At 40.6% G+C, this 25182-nt stretch overlaps 1 protein-coding gene across 2 annotated transcripts; it reads left to right on the top strand.

Moving 5' to 3' along the window:
* Window positions 1-635: 635 nt before the first annotated feature.
* On the top strand, window positions 636-14526 carry LOC146511736 (uncharacterized). Of its 2 annotated transcripts, XM_085172354.1 has the most exons (4): window positions 636-745; window positions 3270-3375; window positions 12264-13364; window positions 13690-14526. In XM_085172354.1, exons 2-4 carry the CDS (start codon window positions 3358-3360, stop codon window positions 14374-14376), a joined length of 1806 nt encoding a protein of 601 aa, XP_085028480.1. In that variant the 5' UTR covers window positions 636-745; window positions 3270-3357; the 3' UTR covers window positions 14377-14526. The 2 variants fall into 2 exon arrangements, with proteins under 2 accessions (XP_085028480.1, XP_085028481.1); XM_085172355.1 differs by lacking the exon at window positions 636-745 and having other exon boundaries at window positions 757-3375; window positions 13693-14526.
* Window positions 14527-25182: the final 10656 nt, after the last annotated feature.

Genomic DNA, 25182 nt, shown 5'->3' with positions numbered 1-25182 from the left:
AAATATCTAATTGCAAACAAGGTGAAGGAAATCTCATATAAAATTCTTCATAAATGTTACCCTGCCAGTCCCTATATGGTAACATTTAAAAGAGACATAAATACTAATTGAACTTTCTGTGGGGATCATCCAGAAACTGTGACACATCTTTTTTGGTATTGTTCCTCTACACAGAGATTCTGGAAGGAATTTAGCAGTTTTGTTATTGTCCATATTTAAAGGGAGTTTTCTTTATGAGGGAAAATGTTTTATTCTGTTTATTTAAGTTTTCCAGGAAGAATGATAAATGTTTTTTATAAAAAATTTGTTAATACTTTTAGCTATTTTTTTATCCATAAATGTAAGTTTATTAATAAAACACCATATTTCTGTCTTTTTTATAAGGATATGGAATTGTACATTCAATCAATTTCATACTCAACCAACAAGAAGGCTCTCAGAACAATATTTATATGTTGATTTTTTCGCCTACTCATATAATAATTTTTTTACCCCTGGTTTTGTATGTTCATGTTCTGTTCTTTTGTAAACTTCATCTGTTTGTATGTTGTATACTTATTGTGTTTCAATAAAGTTCAATTTAAAAAAGGGTACGTTCTAAATCTTCAGACGTCACTAATCACGTGACTCTGGCCAAACGAATCAAGCCTCGACACGATGCTTCTGAAGCAGTGTGTTGATCTTTTTGACACAAGCACCGAAGCGTCAGCTTCAAGCGGACCATCACAACCTCTCACATCTAAAGGTTAGTGTCAAGGTAACTTTGAACTGAGTTCAGTCAATCTTGAGTTTTTTTAAGTTTTCTGAGTGAAGTTTTCTGTTGCTCTCTGTGAGAGAAGACCGTTAAAGGCGAGGCTCTCCAGATTGCAGCAAAGCAGGAAACCACAGCTGGATGTGTGTAAGTGTGCAAACTAATAGATTAGAAGTGCAAGTGAGCCACGAGTATAGAAAGGTCAAGTTTCGTGAGATGTTTTTCTCACCACTGATCACGCGCTCAACACTCTACACATACTTGCGTCACACGCGCGCTCTCAAGCATCAGTATTGTACAATTCTGGGCGTCAGGTGCAGGCCTATTTAACACCACATACACATACTTGCCAACATTCAAAAGGGCTGTGTGTGTGTGTGTGTGTGTGTGTGTGTGTGTGTGTGTGTGTGTGTATATACACGTGGGCTGTTAACTGGAGTTGGTTGAACAGATGTGTGGCAGACTTGCTTTTCAGGAGCCGCTACCGACAAAACAGCAAATAAACACCAAATATGTCATCTGTGACATTTGTGAGGTTACCTCAAACACACTCCGTCAGTCTTGTTCCTCTAGAACAACAAAATGTTTAAAAATATCGCGGGTTTACCTGGTGATATTCTCATGCAGATGGTGTTCACAGGACAGCAAGAGTAAACGATCGGGAGAATCTTGTCTTTGTCATCGTTCCCCTCGTACGTGTTATTACTCCGATTTCAGCGTTTTTGCTTCACAACTAGTGCAGTTTACTACTCAAATGGAGTCGAGTCAACCAGCGCCACCTCTGGCCAAGTACCATAGCCTACTACTAGATTAACTTGTGACACACACAGTAGCGGTTTTTGATACGGGCGACACGGGCTGTTGCCCGGGACGGCATCGTGGTGGGTGGCGGCATCACAAGCATCGGAAAAAAAATTAAAATAAAATTGCTCGTACTCATGCTGCCCCGACATCATGCCAGCGCATATTGGGAATGTCGTAGGCACCGATCGGTTTTCTATCACCCATTTGCTTGGAGTAAGGGCGCCCTCCGTTTGCGAGGTGCGTCTGCTGCTTGCGGCACAGGGAGGAGAGGGCGGGGCGGCGGGGGAGTCTCTGGCTGGCTGGAGCAGCATCTAATAACCAACTCGCAAAATAAAACACACCAGACATTATGATACAGACTTATAATTTGCACCGATGTTTTTTCGAAATTCTATACACGAAAAGTGAGCGCGAGAGCCCTCGGTGCGCCTGCTCGCTGCTGAAGTCAAAGTAAACTTTATTGTCATCTCCGCTACATACAGTCCAGTATATAGAGAGACGAGGCTCCAGTTACAGCAGTGCAAGAAGACAAACAATAAATATAAGAATCAGAAGAGTAAGAAAATAAATATACACTTTAGGACCAGGGGTAAAGGGATCAATAACAATTTACAATTTATAATTTACAGTTTGATGATTTAAACTCACACACAACCCCTGGAAAGGGGAGGGGGACATGCTGCTTCCAAATAGAGCACATTTCATTCATAATATTGTAAATCCAAGCCCATTATGTATTCACGATCTGAATACTGGGTTGTGCGAAATCCCAGAAATAAACCTTAGACAAAGTGAATCTGTGAACTAAGGTGTAGGTCTGTTAGGTTAAGTTGTGGTGATCCTCGGGTTGGGGGATTTGTGTTCATACTGGAGTGCAAAATTAAAACCAATGGAAGATGGACAACAAAAGTTCAAAGCCACATCACATCCTGTAAGCATATTCTGCCTGTGTCGCTACTGCACCTGTTTCTATGACCACATTGAGTAGAGTCTGAGTGGCTGCACTTACACTGGTGCATTCAAATCTTCCCTCAAACATATTGAAAGATGCAATGTGGATTGTCAAGACTCAAACCAATCATTAAGCAAAGACAGCAGGGATCACTTGTTTCTGTTTATTATACAGCCAGATTTACTTGTGACACACATGTGCAGCTGGCTTTATCACCTTTTTTGAATTTGTTTCATGCACAATACATTTGTAACTTTCAGTGTTTTCCGGTCTTCCAAAAGAAGAAAAACACCTTCAACTACATGACATTCAATTGTGTATTTGTTTTCACCTTATCATACACTTGAAGTTTTACAAATCACCACTCCTTTTGTTAATATCATTTCAGTCTCAGACAATCTAGTTTTTCTTACAAAGATTGAATGCACCTTCTGCGGATGGCGGTACCACACAGTGTGCGTGGACTTCCCCTGTACAGAAGGCAACTACAAATGTTGTGAATGCTAAATAAACAGAAACAAATGATCCCTGTTGTCTTTGCTTAATGATTGGTTTTAGTCTTGACAATCCTCATTGCTGGCATTGCATCTTTCAATGCCAGCAATGCCAGGTATCAGTGCTCAAACCTTTTGTGTTTGTTTCCAATAAGTTGCCCACCTCGGGAAGCAAAAATGTGTTCTTTTACTTGTCAGATGAACATATGAGACACTTTGACTCTTCAGTGCAGTGTGGAGCCTAACAAAGATCTGTTTTGTGTCCCAGCTGATCAGCAGGAGGAGAAGAGTCTGACGGAGCAACAGAGGAACATTTTCAGCTACTTGGACTCAGCTCAGCCACTACAGAGAAAACGATGAGCTCAACACAGAAGGTGACAGACAGAGCAGGGCGATATGACCAAAAATATTTATCACGATATACATTTGAAAATTTGCGATAACGATATAACTGACAATATAAGTGACACTAGACAAAATACTTTACAACTCCACAACTTTATTAAAAAACCCATCAATGTATTTTCACTTAAACAAGCAGCTGTTTTTTATGTGCATTAAAGTTATATAAAAAGTTAAAAGTGCAAATGCAAATTGCTTGCTGACAGTTTAACCAAAAGGCATTTCCAGTGGAAATTGGCTGACATATCCTGAGCATAACCATGTATAATATCCACAAAACTTAAAAAGAGGTTATACAGTCGTGGCCAAAAGTTTTGAGAATAGCATAAATATTGGAAATTGGAAAAGTTGCTGCTTAAGTTTTTATAATAGCATTTTGCATACACTCCAGAATGTTATGAAGAGTGATCAGATGAATTGCATCGTCCTTCTTTGACATGAAAATGAACTTAATCCCCCAAAAAAAACCCTTACCACTGCATTTCATTGCTGTCATCAAAGGACCTGCTGAGACCATTTCAGTAATCGTCTTCTTAACTCAGGTGAGAATGTTGACGAGCACAAGGCTGGAGATCATCATGGCTGTATCCCAATTCAGGTTCTGCAGCTTTAAAGTACGCAGCCTCAACGCTCCTCAAGGGCGGCGTACTCAAAGACCGCTAAGGCTGGAAGTGCGAGGCTTGTAGGCTTGTGAAATGGGACGGTCTAGCCTCCATCGCGCTGCCCAGGTTTCCTAGCAACCATGATACTAACAGCTGGAAACGTTTCATACAGCTTTGTTTGACAGAAATGAAGGAGAACATATTTTGTTCATTTGTTTCTACATGAGCTCTGTGTGATTTAATAAGTATCTGAGGCTGAGACCACAGGACTGTAAAACATGATTGTTGAGCTTCATGTCTGTACTGAACAGTCATTTTAAGATTAGTTAGTAAATAACAATTAGCTAATGTTGTTCATGAGACTAAAGTCATCTCACTTTGGTAATGTAACTATAATATGGCCAATATTATAGTTATTATATTAATCACTTCACTCAAAGACAAGTTTCTTTGACAGTGTCTATATAGATGTATCATACATAAGAGACAAATATTGTTTGTTTAATTTGTTGGCATTAGTAAATTTGGCTCAATGCTTACATATATGTGGAAAAAGCAAATGTACGAGCTGTAATAACTGTTTCTGATAGAATGAAGAGTAGACTGATATATTAAATATTCCTTTATTGGGTGAGAAAATCAGACCATGTCATAACTGCTTTAAGTCATAGAGAATAGATATCAGAGCCTTAAACAGGCTGACTTCTGCTAAATGGGTCAAACAGGGCAGAAAGTATACAAACACATAACATCCTTATAGAATATGATGTAACACTATAGATCAACTTACCTCAGAATATATAAAGCATATAAACAATTACAGCAATATGATGCAACAAACACAGCAGTACTACTGATCCAAAATACTCAAAGCTTCATAGAACTGAAACAAACATTTATTTTTAGCTCCATTCTGCTGCTGATACATACTTTAGGTTTCTGAACATTAAACTTCTTGCTGCCTTTCACAGTGTGTAACTTGAAGGCCCTGAGTACTTTCTCCCACACTGAAAACACTGGAATGATACAATTATTTGAACATTACCTAATAAGACTGATTCAGGACAGACAATTGGTTCTTTTAAACTTTTCTAGCAGTCCTTCACAAACAGGGAACAGTCTGTCTATTCTCTCCATCTGTCAGCTGCTGCTGGCTCTTCCTCCTCCTCTTCCTCACACACTGCTGAGTTTGTCCTGGTGGATCATCAGGGGTGCAAAGCCTCACAGATGATGTGCAGCAGTGGGTCCCTCAGTCTGTCCTCACTCTGGACACTTGCAGTTGTCACACATGGAAATCAAATGTGTGATAAGCTGCAGGATTCAGACACAAGTGTAACTTATAAATACATGTTCATACTTTTATTACACAATCAGCGAGAAAGAAACAGAGAGAGAGTGCAGGACAGACAGACAGGTGAGGGTCTCAGGTGTTTACACTGCTACAAACAGGAGGATTTAGTGTTTGTGTTATTACGAATGTTAAACGAGACGAGTTCCCAGATGGTACAGTGGACACGTGTGACTCCTGTGATTAAAGCATCTTTCTTTCAGCTTAATGAGTGAACCGTCAGCTCGTTCAAACACACGTTAAAGTCCGTTTGGCTCGACACCACCGAACAGAGGCAGCAATATAACATAGCTAACATTAACAGTGCAGTGAATCCTGTTTGTGCCGTGATATTCAGGAATGCAAACCGAGCAGCATCACTGACTTTCAGCTTGTGTTTGTGGATATATGACTGACTTTAATTATCCATAAAATCATCACATTCTCTGTAAGATTAAGGTCGACTATTGAACAGTGAATATTTTAAAGTAAAGGCTTTAAAACCAAGTTAGTACAAACATCACTAATGTCACATAACTCTGCTGACATGTGGCCAACAGTAATGTTTTAATGTTCTTCATTATTCAACATTTGCACATAAATAAGTGACATAATATACTTTTAAAAGTTTAGTCTTTGGCTGCTCCGCTTCCGTTTTTTTCGGCAAACTTATCCACACCCACCGCCGCGCTATGAAGTCTGGGATATGTTGGGCCATGAAGTCTACACCGCCACATCCTTAAAATTCAGGGAAATGAAGGACGCATTTGTGGCTGCATTTCGAGTAGCCTTTGAATTGGGACAGCCTCGCTGTCGCTGTGATGTACCTTTAAGACTGCAGACCCTGAATTGGGATGCAGTCTATGCCTATGTCAGGCTGATCAGGTTAGAATGGCAGACCTGACATGTTAAAAGGAGGGTGGTGCTTGAAATCATTGTTCTTCCATTGTTAACCATGGTGACCTGCAAAGAAACGCGTGCAGCCATCATTGCGTTGCATAAAAATGGCTTCACAGGCAGGAATATTGTGGCTACTAAGATTGCATCTAAATCAACAATTTATAGGATCATCAAGAACTTCAAAGAAAGACGTTCAATTCTTGTTAAGAAGGCTTCAGCACATCCAAGAAAGTCCAGCAAGCACCAGGATCGTCTCCTAAACACGATTCAGCTGCATGATCAGAGTGTCACCAGTGCAGAGCATGCTCAGGAATGGCAGCAGGCAGGTGTGAGCACATCTGCACGCACAGTGAGGCGAAGACTGTTGGAAGATGGCCTGGTGCCAAGAAGGGCAGCAAAGAAGCCACTTCTCTCCAAAAAACCCCCCATCAGGGGCAGATTGATCTTCCACAGAAAGTATGGTGAATGGACTGCTGAGGACTGGGGCAAAGTCATATTCTCGGATGAAGCCTGTTTCCGATTGTTTGGGGCATCTGGAAAAATGCTTGTCTGGAGAAGAAAAGGTGAGCGCTACCATCAGTCCTGTGTCATGCCAACAGCAAAGCATCCTGAGACCATTCATGTGTGGGGTTGCTTCTCATCCAAAGGAGTGGGCTCACTCACAATTTTGCCGAAAAACACAGCCATGAATAAAGAATGGTACCAAAACCGCCTCCAACAGCAACTTCTTCCAATAATCAGTTTGGTAAACAACAATTCTTACATAAGACACACAGGATTATAAGGGGCACCGTCGATTTTCAGAAAAATCAAAGGATTGATTTTAAGTGTGCCGTATTTTCCAAAAAACACGGTAATAACGACGGCCTGCTAGCATGCTCTACCACCAGTAGTGTTTGTTGTGTATCTGACGGACGAAAGCTAAACCAGTTCCACACAACTGAAGTTGCAGCATTTTTACAAACCAATTCTGGTTCATCTGTTTTATTCAACGATCTGCTTTCACCCTTCTCATTCTCCGTCGCTGCCATGCTTTTTCCTCCATGTGCGTATGAAAACAAAGGCACTGCGCAAGCGTGTTTTACCTATATTCTATCGTAATATTTGAATTTCTTATCGTTGCCCAACATTATACCGGTATTACCGTGAACGGTATGATATAGCCCAACCCTACATGAAAGGCAACCTGATCGTGCACTAATCACACATTAAAATGAGCAAAAGAGGCAAAAGTGTGTGCCAGAGTAAAAAAGAAAGAAGGAGAAAAAAAAAAAAAAAATCCCTTTAAACCTTAACACCAACAAAAGGAAGCATTTCTATGGAAAAAGAAACCCCTCCACTTGGTTTGACCTGCTGATGTCATATGTGACATCATCAGGACTTTAAAATGAGGAAATGCTAGGTGGGTTTTTCCCCTCACCTGACCCTCATGAAGACTGAAAAGACAAACAAAGTATGTATGAACAAATGACTTAATCTGTAACATAATAAAAATATAAAGAAACATGTAACTGAGTATTTAGCTTAATTTGCAGAATGTTTGATTTGCCGGCAACAAAACGCTTACCCAAACAAACCCGGGATAGTGAGTGCAACAATGTTACTTGACAAATAGCAAATCATAGCAAATACATAGAAACAGAATAATGTGTACAATGTGCAAAAACACATATGGGAGAAATGGAGAGCATTGCAACTGCTCCTCCACTTTGTCACAGTACAATCTGTGCCAAAAAGTACTGACAGGAAACTACATGTTTTTGCAGAAAATAGGAGCTGCAGCCAGAAAGTGAATCTAAGCAGAGTCTTTGATCGAAACTTAAAGTGTGTGTGACGTCTAGAGGAAGTATATAAATAACTAGACCTCCTGTTTGTGCTTCAGACCTGAGCTTATGTGTTCGTGTGTTCAGGTCTCCATTCCTGGAGAAAATAAAGATCATTTTTTGAGCTTTGACCACTTTGAGCCGTGTCTTTCTTTGTCGTAGGGAATACAAAGAACTGGGATTTAATACTTGTAGTTATAAAGAAAGCAATTCTGTTAAACACACCACATTTTTTTTCTGCTCAGCTGCAGCATCCAGATGAAATACATAATCATATTACAGTTTTCAACAAACTGCAATTTAGGTAATCCTCGAGTTAAAAGTAACTTTTTGTAAAACTGTTATATTTAGAGCAACTTTTAAGTGAAATAAATTGCCTCATAAAATTACAGAATTAGAAACTATTCAAAACTTCAATGAACACTTACAAGCTGATTTACAGAGCTTTTATTTGTTGTAAATATTGTAAGAGATGATTTGTTTTTGAAATTTGTGTAATGTGTCTCAGTGTTATTGATATTATTATTATTATTATTATTATTGTTATTATTGATTGCTCATATTTTAATTGTGAAACCCCACTGTGGATGTAAAATTATGTGGATATTTTGAATCCACTTTATTGTGTAATATTTTATGTGAGTATTTGACGGAAGACGAGCAACATCTGTTGTGGAAGCTAATGGGGTTCCTTTTGAATAAACAAATAAACAAACATAGCATTTATTATCAGTAAATGATTATATATATATCTATATATCTATATATCTATATCTATATCTATATATATCTATCTATATCTATATCTATATATATATTAGGGGTGCAACGATACTCGTATCGATATTGAACCGTTCGATACAGTGCTTTCGGTTCGGTACGCATATGTATCGAACGATACAACATTTTTAATTTATTTTATCAACTTTCCTTCTGATGATGCTGTCTGTGTTGAGCGCTCAGTGGATCTGCGCTCGACAGTGCAGCCTAGGCGGAGTAGTCGAACACAGATTCACTGAGCGCAGGGCAAGCTAGCGAGACAGAAGCTAGGCTAGTTGCAACATGGCAAATTGAACCTCCCCCACCCTCATTCAGATCTGGCGTTTGGAACTATTTTGGTTTTCATGTGATGTATGACCCTGAAGGTAAGCCTGTCATGGACAAAAGTAAAACAGTATGTTGGATGTGCCAGCAATGCTCAATTGGTGGGAACTAGTGTGTTAGCGCAGTTAGCTCGTTAATGTGTTGACGTCTTCCAGCCCCACTCATGAGGTGATCCGCGGTAGCTCGTTAACGGAGATTTGCCGTGTTGTGACGTTAATGTCATTTCAGATTTACGCTGACAGCACTAGTGGGTAGGGGTGGGTTTTTATAATCGATTTATCGATTAAAATCGATTCTGGCTTGGATTATGTAAAATCGATTCATTAAAATCCTGAATCGATTTTTTAATATAAATTTATTTTGCCCGAAATGCCAGAATCTCAGGTGAAATCTCACAAAATTTCAACAACCACCAAACAGCTAAAACAGTAAATGAGAGCAGGAACATGGATTCTGCACAAAGACTTAAACACACAGCGCAACCCGCGGATCAGAATCAGTTAGATGTCGAATTTCTCACGGTCAGGGCTGAAAGCCGACAGCCCGCTGATTCTGATCTGTCGGCGGGTCTGCGCTTTGTGTTCACCTCCTTTATGCGCTGATTCTAAAGCTGTTAGTTTGATGTCTCTCCAAACAATATTGACCGAACCAGCAGCAAAAGAAGATCCAAACTACGCTTCACATAAACATCGTCATGTATTCACTCTGACTTTTACTGTTTTGCTTCGACCACGATGCACAGCTCTCTCTCTCTCTCTCTCTCTCTCTCTCTCTCTCTCTCTCTGTACGGTTTTCTGCATTATTCGCTTGCTTCTTATGCACAGTCTACCGTTGTTTACAGCGCTATCGGCCGACTTTTTTTTTTTTTTCTGTTTTATATACTTCCGAAAAGAAAACCTAATTTCTGCCGTTCAATGCTGAACAAATGTAAACTTTTTAAAATTATGCAAAATGCAAAATGCTTAGCCGTGTCTCTAATAAAACCGCTGTAACTTCAGAGGTAATGTTCATATGTTGATTAATGGTTTTCTTTCGTTTTTGATGTACTGCAGAATATTTTTATAAAATCCCAGGCCAGGAAAAATCACCTTCATGTGTTTCTGTGTTTTATCTTCAGCTACTTTGACACAAAGGCATCTGCTGTGATGCTCACACCTTTGATAAAGTCTTGCGTGTGTCAGCTTCCTTTTTATAGATACAAAAATATGTAAATGTACTAATCTGAATTATAATATTTCTGACTGTCAAAATTTCCCATATTCAAATCGAAGCGAATCAATCGAATTAAATCGAATCGTGGATCGAATCGATTCTGGACCTTGTGAATCGGAATTGAATCGATTCTAAAAATCAGTGACGATACCCAGCCCTACTAGTGGGAACACAACCAATATGACTGCACATTTACTCCGACATCATCCTAGTGCAAAGACAAGTGGAAGCAGAGAAAAACAACAAGCAGCATGCTACAAACTTTACCCGAGTCATTTAGACAGCCGTTAGCACACGATTCTCCTTATGGGGACCTGATATGTTTAATATGCTGCTGAGAATATAGCCCAGAAGAAGCGTATAGTATAGCTTTTATTTTGGAAAGAGACATTTCTCCATAATAAACTCTCTTTTCCAAAGATGAGTGATTCCTCAATCAGATACAGGGCTCGCAAAATCGCTAGCCCGACGGGGCTTTTTTCCAGTCGGGCTACCAAAATCTATCTCTGCCCTGCCCGTCGGCCTATCCTAGGAAGGAAAAATATATGTCAATGCTTTTGCATTCTTTTGGAAATGTAGCTGGGTAATTATGTCATTGGCATCGGCCACTGTCAATATGTGACATACTGAAATCGCGTTTGAATTTGCGCTTGTTTTTTGCTTTCACTTTGCAATCGCGTGAACTGTGTATAGAGAGCGACAGTACTGATTGGTGAGTGATGATAATTTGCGCACCAATTCCTCTGACATCGTCTTATCAATCGTTAGCTTACTATGCAAACATGACAAGTGAAATCTCCCGCAGCTTAAACATGTGAGAGGTTGATCGCGCAGAGAATCGCTGAGCGTTATGTTAGTGCGTGTGTAAAAGCAGCAGGATATATATTTTAGTTCTGCTGAGCCAAATAAGACAGGTCAGCGTGAAGAAGTGACAGCCAAAGAAAAGCTTACCACAAAACGGAAAGGTTATGACAAATCAGACTATAAGGAAAAAAGAAAGTGCAGCTTTATGGTTTCATGGACAAAAGAATTTCTGTGGCTGCAATATGACGAGCTAAATAACCAGGGCTGCACATAAGTGGTCCGCAGGTGCGCATTCGCTGTCAAAATAAAAACCCGCACAAGATAAGAAGTTGCAACGCGTGTTTGCGTACATAAGATTTTCAGGAGGACAGACATTTGTTTAGAACTCTTAAAGATGTCGAAGAAGCTCCTTTAAGCAGTTACTGTGATGTTCCTCCACCTCCAAAGAAATGTCAGAAGGAGTCCGAACCACAAAAGAAGCGCGTATTCTCTGAAAAGTGGTTGCAGGAGGTGAGCTGGCTTCAAACAAATGATGAACGCACAGAGATGTGGTGCAGAATGTGCCGTGAAAATTTAATAAATGACAAATTAATAAAAAGGCATGAACATTTTTTTTGTATCGAAAAAATATCGAACCGTGACACCAAAGTATCGAACCGAACCGTGAATTTTGTGTATCGTTGCACCCCTAATATATATATATATATATATATATATATATATATATATATATATATATATATATATATATAAAATTATAGAAATAGTTAAAAGGAAACAACAATATGATATAAATTATAAAATAATATAAAAGTGTGTGTGTGTGTGTGTGTGTGTGTCTGTGTGTACAATCAGGAGGGATGGGTATGATTTTAGTGTTTTTAAATGGTCATGAATTATTTTTAACACCAGGTTGGATGTAATGTGTTAGAACTACCAGCAGGTGGTGATAAGAGACCTTTAAGGTGTTTGGTGCCACACTCCACCTTCAGGTTTAAAACTAGTGTTAATGGAGGGACTTTGAAGGTTGAGTTTGTTCCACGACTGCATTTCACTCACTGCCTCTGTTTGTATCTCTGTCACTGCAGGACCAACATGGAGCGAGAAGTCAGCGCTCTGAGGAGGCCGACAAACCTCACAGAAGAAAGGGAGAGAAAACATACACCTGTGACGAGTGTGGGAAGCATTTTACTGGGAATTATAAACTAAAACAGCATCAGTTCATCCACACTGGAGAGAAACCGTTCAGCTGTGACTTGTGTGGAAAGTCTTTTTCCTTCAAGGATTCCCTAAAACAACACCAACTCATCCACAGTGGAGTTAAAGCGTACAGCTGTGATCAGTGTGGTAGAGCTTTTACTCACAGTAGCAACTTACAGAATCATCTAGTTACCCACTCTGGAATTAAGGCATACAGCTGTGACGAGTGTGGGAAGGAGTTTACTCTGAAGGCTTCACTAAAACGGCATCAGGTCATCCACACTGGAGAGAGACCGTTCAGCTGTGACTTGTGTGGAAAGTCTTTTTACTTGAAGGGTCACCTAAAAAAACACCAACTCATCCACAGTGGAATTAAAGCGTACAGCTGTGATCAGTGTGGCAGAGCTTTTAGTCACAGTAGCAGCTTGCAGAGTCATCTAGTTACCCACTCTGGAATTAAGGCATACAGCTGTGACGAGTGTGGGAAGGAGTTTACTGGGAAGGTTGAACTAAAACGGCATCAAGTCATCCACACTGGAGAGAGACCGTTCAGCTGTGACTTGTGTGGAAAGTCTTTTTCCTGGAAGGAATCCCTAAAACAACACAAACTCATCCACAGTGGAGTTAAAGCGTACAGCTGTGATCAGTGTGGCAGAGCTTTTACTCACAGTAGCTACTTACAGAATCATCTACTTACCCACTCTGGAATTAAGGCATACAGCTGTGACATCTGTGGAAAAACTTTCAGCCTGAGAGGAAGCCGAAATATACACCTACGCATTCACACCAGACATGATGTGTACTGCTGTGAACAGTGTGGCAAACAGTTTATAACTTACACACAGTTACAACAACACATGTTTACCCACACTGAGGAGAGACCTTATCAATGTGACCTGTGTGAGAAGACTTTTAAATCTCCACATTACCTGAGAGAGCACCAACAGATCCACACCAGAAAGAGACTCTACAAGTGCAGTTACTGTGAGGTATGTGTTTATATTTTTATCTTGTCATTTTAGCCTGACTGTTTGGAACAACTCTGTTCACTAAACTGTGTTAGCATGTTAGCAATTCTACTGCATGGAAAAGCAGCTCTGAGTGATTATTCAGATTTTCATTTCAGTTATGATTTTAGTATTACTGTAGTATTATGGTGGTAGTATTGTAGTTATTGCAGCCCAGTAAACTGAGTGTGTTAACTGAAACAGTAAAATATAATTGGACGTCTGCAGAGATGCTCTTTATTTCAGGCGACGTTCAGGATAAAAATGTTGAAGGACTGACTTACACTGTCTTTGTGTCTTTGTTTAGAAGCAGAGCGACACAGATGGATCCAGTTCTCAACCCTGTCATCACTGTGGTGGTGGGAAAGACTTTCGTTGTGACGTCTGTGGAAAAACTTTCAGTTGCCAAGCTGACCTAAAAACACATCAACACAGACACACTGGAGACAAACTGAAATACTGCAAAGAATGTGGGAGAAGCTTCACCACATCACATAACTTAAAACGACATGAACTGATTCACAGTGGGGTTAAAAAGCACCTCTGTGATCAGTGTGGGTCATCCTTCACCACTGCAAGGGAGCTTAAATCACACAAAGGAGTCCACACAGGAGAGAAACCATACAAGTGCAGACACTGTGACAAAAGCTTCTCACATTCAAGTAGTCGTAACTATCATGAACGTGCACACATGGAAGGAAACTACAACTGTGACCAGTGTGACAAGAGCTTCAGGAATCTCAGTTCATACTCCGAACACAAACAATCCCACGTTACTAATAAACTGTTTCACTGTTACCAATGTGCCCAAACATTCACCTCATTGTCTGCTCTGTGCAAACATCAGTGTGATCACTCAGGGGCGAAATCACTCCCATCACTGGATCACAGTGCATCTGAAGAGACAGAAAGATCCTCTGGTTTCAGGGTCAAACTCAAAAAGCTTGAGATCAGGCTCCACAGAGTTCAGATAGAATCTCCTGTAAAAATCTGATGAGGCAGCTGTGAATCAAACTCTTCCCCTAGTTCCATTTTAAGCTTTCAAAGCTGTCCTACTGTAGTGTTCATGTCAAGTGGTTAGCTTTCTTTTCATCAGTTGGTTGAAAACTCTGTTTCCTATTATAAAGTTTTTGTTTTAATGTATTTTGATCCACATAAATGTTTTCTTGTTCGGGTTCTTTATGTTATTGAATCTTGGAAATGTTAAATAAAAATTCAAATGTTAAATAAAGAAAGATTTTAATGATAAAGATTTAGCCATGATGTCATTTCCTGTATTTCAGCGTAAAATCTGAAGTGACAAATGGAAACATGTTTACAGTCACAGTTGGATGAACTGTTTTCAGTGTGTTACAAAATTAATATATTATTAGTGCTTATTTAGTGAATATTGTTACTTGAGGGTAACAGTCCAGAAATAATGCTAGACTCACCAACTCTCATCTGTGTCTCGGTCACAAAAAGGAGATCCAATCCATTGGAGGAAAAAATAATTTATAATGAAGTTTTGTTTGCTAAGGACCACGCATTTGTTAGAGCCATCTTCATTGGAGCTGGAGCCTGGGTAGAAGTTGTCGGTGAAGCCAAAGTTAATGGGAGCAAATTCAAAAAGTTTATTCCATGACTCCCACAATGCAAAAAACAGTGGTGAGCAGGGTTATGGACACCTAAGCCCACAACAGTAACCAGACGGGAGATAACAGGATCCAGGAGACCCCTTGGGATGTGGCGGAACGGACCATAACCAGCTGGAGCGGCCGCTGAAGAAAAGATAAGTCAAGCTTTAAACTTCACCAGCCGACCGGCACGTTTACCCCGGTGTCTGTGGCGGTGTGTCGGAGCAGGTGGTGGCCCTTTATGTAGCAAGTAATCAGGAACATCAGCCAGGAGCAGAGTATACCCTGTTTGTTTCTTCTGATTAGAGCTCTGAGAGCTGATGGCAAAAAACTGAAGATCCAAAGGTTTTTGGTGTTCCCCAGTTTTGAGTTGATTTCAGTAACAAGAATCATCAGAAACAGAAAAAAAACAGTAAGAAAATTGACAGAGGTAAACAGCAAGCACACACACTGGAGCCATCTTACCCCTTAGTTTAATTATGTAAATTACAATTATGTAATCTGATCATTTACAAACTGAAATAATCTCAACATAAGCTGACGGAAGTAGAAGAAATTGAGGAAGAAATTCAGGCCGTGTACTGAAAACGTATTTTTTCTTGTTATCATAAGACATTTGGTGTGACGACTTTTACAACTCAGTTTTTGGTTTTGCTGAAGTAAAGTTTACACTCTGAGGAGTCACAGTGTTGATATTGGACACAAAGAGAAAAGTTCCTGTAATGTAAAATGTAAAAGTTAAAACTAGAATTTTAAAATGGAACCTAAATCTGATTAGTAGCCAGTGCACCGACTTTAAAACAGGGGTCATATGAGCTCCCTTGTTCGAGTGGGTCAGTAGCCTCGCTGTCAGTTTTGAACAACCTGTAGACGAGCTAGCCTTTTCTTGTTTAGCCAAGTAAACAGGCTGTTACAGTAGTTAAGTCTTGTAGAGACAAAAGCATGTATTATCATCTCGAGCTCACTTGTTGACACGATGGATCTAAGTTTAGAAATGTTCCTCAAGTGAAAAAAGCAGGTTCTTACTATCATTCACTACTTAAATGCCCCTCCAAAGAAAAAGCTTCATCAAAAATAACACCCAGGTTTCTATGGTTATGTTTCTGTGAGGAACCTAAGTCACCCAGTCACAGTTTAATATCATGTATTGCACTGTCTGGTGCAATAATCAAAGTTTCTGATGGGTTTATCTGTAAGCAATTATAGTTCAACCATTGTTTAATGTTGGTTAGTCAATCAGATTGGAGAGCTTATGAGCTTCAGCAGGCTTAAAAGAATAATATAGCTGAATATTGTCAGCAACGTGATCTGGTTTTCAGACACACTAAAACTCCTTTCAGATATATCAAAAGAAAACCAGTGAACAGAGCAGACATCCCAACCAGGGCCCTGTTTCAGAAAGCCGGTTTAGTGCAAACTCTGAGTAAGTATACCCTGAGTTAACGAAAACTCTGGGTTTTTGGTTTCACAAAGCGAGTTTCCTGAGTGAGTTACTATGACGACACACTCCGTGAAGCTAACCTGCCCCCTAGCAGGTTTACTTCAACTAACCCTGACTTTCTCCGCCTCTTTGTCGGAAACCTGACTGTAGGAAGTGTCAGACATGGTGTGCCCCTTCCTTGAAGAGCCAGTAGATGTTGAAGCCCAAATTCTCCGCAGAGCTCTCCGCAGGGAGAGAGTGATTAGAGCGCGTTTGGACATTTTATCATTTCCTGATGATTTTCTGTGTGAACGTTACCGTTTTTCAGCACAATCTATAATTTATTTGAATAACATCCTCAGGCCTAATATTGCTCATGTGACACATCGCGGACATTCTCTCAGTTCTGTACATATTATTTGTATTGCACTTCATTTTTTTGCAAACGGGAGCTTTCTGTATAATATTGGTGACGCTGAGCATGTTTCCAAGACTGTCTGTCGGGCAGTCAGGAATGTTACAGTTGCACTGAAACGTCTCCTGTACTCATTTGTGGTGTTCCCCGGTCATAGACCCACAAGATTTATCAAAGAGAGATTCCACAAAATTGCAGGTATCAGGATGAACAAAACTTAATTCATGATGTGGTGATACTTGAACTACTAAAATTTTACATTTATTTTCAGGGTTCCCAGGTGTGATTGGCTGTATAGATGGCACTCACATTCCAATCATTGCTCCTTCAGTAAATGAAGGAGACTATGTGAACAGGAAGTCTTTCCACAGCATTAATGTACAGGTACATAGTTCCCTGTAGCATTTCAAACTAACAAATTATAATAAAACAAACAAAAGGAAGCATCTCTATGGAAAAAGAAACCCCTCCACTTGGTTTGACCTGCTGATGTCATGTGTGACATCATCAGGACTTTAAAATGAGGAAATGCTAGACGGGCGTTTCCCCACACCTGACCCTCATGAAGACTGAAAAGACAAACAAAGTAAGTATGAACAAATAACTTAATCTGTAACATAATAAAATGTAAAAAAAAAAACATGTAACTGAGTATTTAGCTTAATTTGCAGAATGTTTGATTTGCCGGCAACTGAACACTTACACACACAAACCCGGGATAGTGAGTGAAGCAATGTTACTTAACAAATAGCAAATCATAGCAAATAAATAGAAACAGAATAATGTGTATAATGTGCAAAAAAAGAAGAAGTAAACACATATGGGACAAATGGAGACCATTGCCACTCATCCACTTTGTCACACAGTAACAGTATAACTGTAACACATTTGCAATTTAGATCCAATATTTCTGAGAGAAATAAGTGAATTAAAAATATCAGATTTAATTGATAGAGATATATGCATGTTATTATATTTATGTATCCCAGATAATTGTTTTTCATCTAGTGGGACACCCACCCCTTCCTCCCAAGTTAACTGCAGCCAAAGCGAGCTAGTGGGGGTATTTCGACACTCACAACCAGTGGGGTAAAAAGAGCAACCAAGGAACTGGCAACCTGCACGGCCACAGATGTGCTGGAAGAGCTAGAAGCTCTACCCATGGAGAAACTCTTGGAGAACCTTGCTAAGCCTAACAGGGGACAGGTACTTCTGCCCAACCTGGCAGCCACATAGTGAACTCATTTAGGTAGAGATAACAGGGGAGCACATACACCTAACCAGCCTGCACCAGCCTGACATTTCTTCCTCCTAAGTTTAATGAATGGATGGATTGAACTTAAATCCTCAGCTCAGTTTTCTATTTTGACCACCTACACCCCAAGATACTGTTTTAAAAAGTGTTGTTTTCAGATCCTTTTAAAGTTTATAAAGGGCCTGTTCATTTTCATTAAAATGTTTTATTACATAAATGTTACTGTTTTATTTCATTTTGATTTATGCTCCCACTACACTGCACATCTACAAACAACAATGCCATGGACTGTCAGTTGCTTTTACGTGCTGTGAACATGAGTAGGTTTGATCAGAGTTTCAATTATAAAAGAAAAGGAAAAGACAAACTGAGCAAAAAGAAGCAAAGAAGGGAAAAAAAGACCAACTTTTTCCCAACTGACAAGAAAAATACTCGTCATATTTTCATAATAAATAACTGCCTGTCCTAAACAGGCAGTGGTTACAAACAGGAAGACAAGCAGTCCATTAAACAGTCTACAGGGTCAAGCGCCTTGAGGCGACTTTTGTTGTGATTTGGCGCTATATAAATAAAATTGAATTGAATTGAATTGAAAACATACAGATAATTCAAACAGCTATAAAAAAAACAAAACTGGACACTGAAAAACTTCACAAAGTAATGTGTGAGGCACCAAAGGGAAGCAGCTGAGTATATTCAATGAATTATCTTCAAATACAAAAGACAGAAACTCCTAAAGGCAGCATGCAAACTGAGCAGGATACACAAAGATCAGAGATTGCAAAATAAATCAGAAAATGATTTCAAACTTACTGAGAGCAAGGCCTCTGTTACAAATCTGTCTAATAGAAAAACATGCTGTACAGATACAATAAGGTAAGTGTTCATGGTCATTTAAAAACTGGCTCTACCTGAACCACTTAAATATTTTATGAAGTCACTGAGTCGACAATTTCTAAAGTTTGTTTTCTTAATTGCAGTTAGAGTGTGGCTGGTAGAGACCCACAGACCTCTTAGAGGTTCGAATGAACTTAAAACACCTGAGTTTCCTAATGTGTTCTCAGCTTGTTATAATTCTAGACAAAGAGGAGTAGCAATTCTAATACATAAAAATATTAATTTCACAGTACTCGATACAGTTATAGATCCAGAGGGCAGATTCTTAATCATTAAACTATCTATACTTGATAAAAAGCTATGTATTGTAAGTGTATATGGTCCAAATGTTGATGATCCCTCATTCTTTCACGTTTTTTTCAGTGCACTCTCTGAACACTTAGATGGCACACTTGTTCTTGGAGGAGACCTCAACCTTGGACTAAATGACGAGATGGATAAGCTCAATACAGCAGGAACTCAGCGTAATTGGCAATCCACAAATATAATCAAACAGTATATGAGCGACTTTGGTCTTTGCGATGCATGGCGCTCCCTTCACCCCACCAGTAAGGAATATACTTTTTTCTCACATGTCCATCACTCCTACTCTCATCTGGATTATTTTTTGGTCAGCAGCTCACTGCTGAGCGACATTTCAGCCACTGAGATTCACCATATAGCTGTCAGCGATCATGGTCCTGTATCTTTAACACTAATGCACAAGAATAATACTACGCCAAGTAAAAACTGGAAATTTAATACATCACTACTTAAAGATGAAGACTTTATTAAATATTTTAAAAAAGAATGGACTTCATATTTAGACTATAATGACACTCCCGGAACATCAGCTTCTGTTCTATGGGAAGCAGGGAAAGCTGTGATGAGAGGTAAAATAATTTCTTTCTCATCACATAAAAAGAAAAAAGAAAAGAAAAATATTCAGGAATTAGAAAAAACCATAAAATCACTAGAAGAAGCCTACGTGTCACACCAAGATCCGGAAACATTGAACAAAATACGTAAAACAAAACTAGAATTACATGAGATAATTGATAGAAATTTTTTTTTTTTAAATTCTTAGTACAAAGACTACGCTTACAAAATTATGAACATGGTAATAAATCCGGTCAATTTATAGCAAACCAGCTAAAAATAAATAAAGAAAAAACTACTGTATGTGCTGTTCAAGATTCATCTGGGAACACAATACATGAACCGAAACAAATAAACAACATTTTCAGGGATTTCTATAAAACGTTGTATTCACCACAAATAAACCCATCTAAAAAGGAAATTGGTCAGTTTTTGGACAACATAACTCTTCCAAAATTATTAGACACTCAAGCAATGGCACTGGATTCACCACTGACACCAGGTGAACTCCAGGAAGCCCAGATAAGTATGCCCAATAATAAGGCTCCAGGTCCAGACGGCTTTCCTGCAGAATTCTACAAAGAATTCTGGACAATTCTAGCACCAGTTTTCTACAGAACGTTGTTGGAAATCAAAGAAAAGGGCAGACTTCCATCAAATATGAATTCTGCAAACATTAATCTCCTGCTAAAACCAGGCAAAGACCCTGTATATCCCTCAAGCTATCGTCCAATATCCCTTATAAATGTAGACCTTAAAATAATCTGCAAAGCTCTCTCAAAGAGACTGGAGAAAATAACCCCCCTCTTAATTCATCCTGACCAAACTGGTTTCATAAAAGGTAGGCACTCATCAACAAATACACGTAGATTACTTAATTTGATAGACTACCCGTACAGTAAAAACCTTGAAACTACAATATTTTCTTTAGATGCAGAAAAAGCATTTGACAGAGTTAACTGGAAATTTCTATTTGCAACTTTACACAAATTTGGTTTTGGATCCTCTTTCATTAACTGGTTAAAAATATTATATAATTCCCCAACAGCTTGTGTCAGAACAAATGATCAGACATCCTCCAGCTTCTGTCTCCTGAGGGGCACCAGGCAGGGATGCCCACTCTCCCCTTCACTGTTTGCAATTTTTATTGAACCACTAGCAGCAGCAATTAGACAGAATTCAGTAATTAAGGGCATAAAATGCAAGAATGTGGAACATAAAATCAGCCTTTATGCGGATGATGTGTTACTCTATCTCCAAAATTCACAAACCAATATCTCTGGGGTGATTGAATTGATAAACTCTTTTGCAAGAATATCAGATTACTCAATTAACTGGTCAAAATCTACGGTCCTTCCGATTAATTGCTCCTTCCATAATTCCTCTTCTACACCACTGCAATCGGGAAATATAAAATATTTAGGTATTAATGTTTCTCCCAAGCTTGCAGATCTAACTAAATTAAACCAAATCCCACTTTTAAAGAAAGTAGAAGGTGATCTGGCTAGGTGGAAATGTTTACCCATATCACTCATGGGAAGGGTCGCCGCTATAAAAATGATGGTTTACCAAAAATAAATTATTTATTCTCAATGATCCCAACTAAACCGCCGCAAGATTGGTTCAGATCTCTAGATTCATCTATGTCCAAATTCCTTTGGAAAAATAAACCCCCATGTACAAGCTTAAAAACACTACAAAAGACCAAGGATAAAGGAGGATTAGAACTACCTAACTTTCAGCGCTACTTCTTAGCCAACAGGCTTCAGTTTATCTCAGGATGGCTAAAACATACCCTCTTAGATTAACCTTGGCTACATGTAGAACAAGCACTTTGCAATAATCTAGAGATTTCAGATCTACCATCTATCAGCTCAAACATCCAACGACATGAATGCTTCAAAAGCATCAGCATCAGCTCTTCTCTGACAGCATGGTGGGAGTTTCTAAAATTGACGGAGTCTTCATTAATCCCATGCAAATGTACACCTATCTGGAACAACACTGACATATTACAAAACAATAATATGATAAACTTTTCAGATTGGAGTGGTAAAGGAATCAAATATTTAGAACATATACTAGAAGGAACAGAATTTATTTCATTTGACAGACTAGTTACACAATATGGGATCAACAAGAAAAGATTTTTAGAATATCAACAAATTAAATCCATAGTAAAAAAGAAATTTAAACCGGGTCAAGTTGAACTACAAACACCACCAAGTCTTAAAACCCCCAAATTACTATCCAAAATATACAGAATGCTTTCTAAAACAGATGAATCAATATCACTTCCTGTTGCAAAATGGGAAGCGGATTTATCAGTTAACTTAGACCAAAACTTCTGGTCTCAGATTTGCTTAAAAACCTTTCATCTAATTAGAAATCACAGTCTTCAATAATTCAATACAAAATACTACATAGAGTGCACTATACAGGTCATCGGATGTTCAAGATGGGCTTTACGTCTACCAACAACTGCTCACACTGTCAAACCAAAACACCGGACAATTATATCCACGCTCTTTGGTTCTGTCCACCAGTTCAGAAGTTTTGGCGCGAGATATGTGAAGACTTATCAAAGTGTCTGAAATGTAACATTCCAACTTCCCCTTTAGTGTGTTTGTTGGGCAGCTTAGATAATGTCACTACAGATAAGAATATAGCCCATATGGTTTTCACTGCCCTATGCATAGCCAAGAAAACAGTCCTCATGAACTGGAAAAATAAAAATAATCTTAATTCTAACCAATATAGAAATTATCTATTAGATTACATTAGTCTCGATACAGCCTCTGCCACCACATCAGATCAATTGCTCTGGGCTCCTTTGATTAGCTCCATCACCTAGTGGGGGTGGGGGGTCATAGTTTGGTCCCACCTTCGCTGTTGTGATTGGTGTGGGGGTAGGGACAGGCTTAGGGCGTCGGGGGGTTCCCCAGGAGCATCTTCCTTGGGGGGTCTCAAACGGGGGTAGCAGTCATGGCCTATTAGGGGCTCTGTTGGCTCTTAGGTGACGGTTTCCTCGTGGCTGCGTGCAGCGGGGCTAGGGGAGGGTCTGTGCTGACGGACGTGGGTTACTGACCTGGTAGCCTGGCTGCCTCTGGGTGGGTCCGGGACGGGCGTGAGGTTCTGGGGGCTCTCCGTCTCTGGGCTGGGGCCCTGGCTGGCCTTCGCAGAAGGGGGAGATACAGGAGAGGTGGAGGAAGATCTCAGCCTGGGCGTTTATTGTCTTGTGTAGTCTGGAAGATGAGTGGATGACGGGGTGGGTGCAGTTTTCTCTGTGGTGGGGTCAGGTGGGCTGTCCCGGGCTCTGTGAGGCCGGGCGGTGCTGCTGTTCTGGGCCCCGGTCCGGTTGGGCCCCCTTTCCCTGGCGGGTTGCGGAGTATGGGGGTGCCTACTGGGGTCAGCGGGGAAGCTGGCCCCAGGGAGGGGTCACTCGCCCCTCCCTTCCTTCTCTCCCCATCTCCAGCTGCCTCCATCTTCCCGCTCCACCACAATCACCCACACATGCAGGGCCTTGGGGTAAAGGTGTGTCACCAGGGTGCAGGGGAGGGATCCCCCCCTCTGTCCCCTTCTGGCTTCTTGTGCCTCAATTTTATCCCACAACTTAGACATTCACATTACTCACACTCTCAATATATATACATATAGGATCTTGGGGGTGGGCACACTACACGGACTCCAAAAGACCAACCGGGTGTACACCTCACCCCTGGCGTCGTTGCCCACCTCTCAATTTTAAATACACGTTTGCATTGAGGGCTATCAGGAGTGGCTATGCGCTTACCTGCTGCTCTCTGGCAGGTAGCTCCATGCCCTCCTGGGTTTTAAATGCACCTTAGAACACACATGCATCAACACTACATATGAGCGGGCGGAGGGAGGTTTGGAGTCTTCTCACACCCCCGTTCTCTGCGACCTGCTGAAGCGGGGGGCCAGGAGGAGGAGTTGGCCGTCCGACTGGGGTCTGGAGTGTGGGGCCTCCCTGCTGCTGCGAGTCGGGGCGGTCTGCTTCTCCCCACCGAAGGGAAAAGGGTAACACCACCTGGGTCTGGGTGCAGTTTCCCCCTCCAGGGGCAAGGGTACCTAGACCCGGTTCTTAGAGTACGCTTGGGGAGTGTGATTGTGTGTACAGTGTCTCTCTATGTCTGTCTCCACGTTGGTTGAGTGTTGAGTAATTGCGTATGAGAGCATGAGGGTGGGAATGGATGTTTGTATCTGTGTGTGCCTGTATGTCTGTGTCTATATGTCAGGTTGGGTATCAGACGCCACCTCTCTGGGGACATCTCAGGCCCTCTAAGGTATGGAGACCTATCTCCCCCCACCACTTCCCCTGCCAGTGGCAGATGCCCTCAGACATCGGTGCGTTGGTGGTTCTTTGTGTCCGGGGGTGGGCGCCCAGGTACACACCAGCTCACTCCTTGGTGGCTGCTTATCGGGGCCTGGAGCCTGGGGCTCGCTCGGGCCACTTCGGGGGTGGGGTGCCCTTGGCCTCTCGGCCTGGGGCTCGGTCACTCTGGCGCAGCTGGCTGCCGGCGGAGCTCACGGGCACGTCACTGCAACCCCCCCTGGCTTCTGCTCCGCGGCTGCTGAGTGACCCCTCATCTGGGACTCTCCTCAGCTCTTTCTGAGATAGTGGCACAGCTGCCCCTCTGTTGGTCTTCCTTGGTCTCTTGTGTTCTGGGGGCCTCTGGATGTCTGGAGTCTTGATCTCCTCCATACCTGCTTAATGCCCTGGTGGACGGGGCTGTGGCTCTCCACACCCTCTAGCAGATCTTTACATGAAGGAACCTTTTAAAAACAAGCGCGTCCATGCTCACAGGTGTACACACGGGTGCTCACACACACAAACGACACCCTTTTTGGCTCCTACCTCAAAGCACACTGTGCGCTGTCCATATTACGTGCTGCACAATAATGTTTAATATTTAGTATTTACTGTTATATTCCCATATATCATCGTGATGTTGTTTATTGTATTGCTCTCGTTTTCTTCTGCTTGTTTTCTTTTTTCTTTCTCAACAGGTGATCCAGGTGATTGATATATGTATTTTTTTGTCTGCTTATTAGTTGTTTTTTGTTTTCTTGCCCTTTATCCCCGTCCCTCTTCTCGCTGTTTTTCCCCCCTCTTCCTTTCTCCCTTTTCTTTTCCTCATTCAAGTCTGTCCCATATCTAGCAAGTGAAAATAAAAAAATAAATAAAATAAACAATGAAAGGTGAATCAAATAGACCATTACGGCAAGGCTGTGATGGTCAATTTGGTAAAGTAAATCCGTTGGGCATCTTTCCTCGCCTTGAGACAATAATTCTGATGGCAAAAGAACCAAACGGG

This window comes from Neolamprologus multifasciatus, chromosome 9 (genome assembly GCF_963576455.1).
Source record: "Neolamprologus multifasciatus chromosome 9, fNeoMul1.2, whole genome shotgun sequence".
NCBI classification, from domain to species: Eukaryota; Metazoa; Chordata; class Actinopteri; order Cichliformes; family Cichlidae; genus Neolamprologus; species Neolamprologus multifasciatus.
The sequence above is the reverse complement of the archived record's forward strand: the minus strand, read 5'-3'. Positions and strand labels throughout refer to the sequence as shown.

Bases quoted from the DNA above. Each gene is read 5' to 3' on its own strand.
- LOC146511736 (XM_085172354.1), top strand. The intron at 13,365-13,689 runs GTATGTGTTTAT...GTCTTTGTTTAG, and splicing joins ACAAGTGCAGTTACTGTGAG to AAGCAGAGCGACACAGATGG.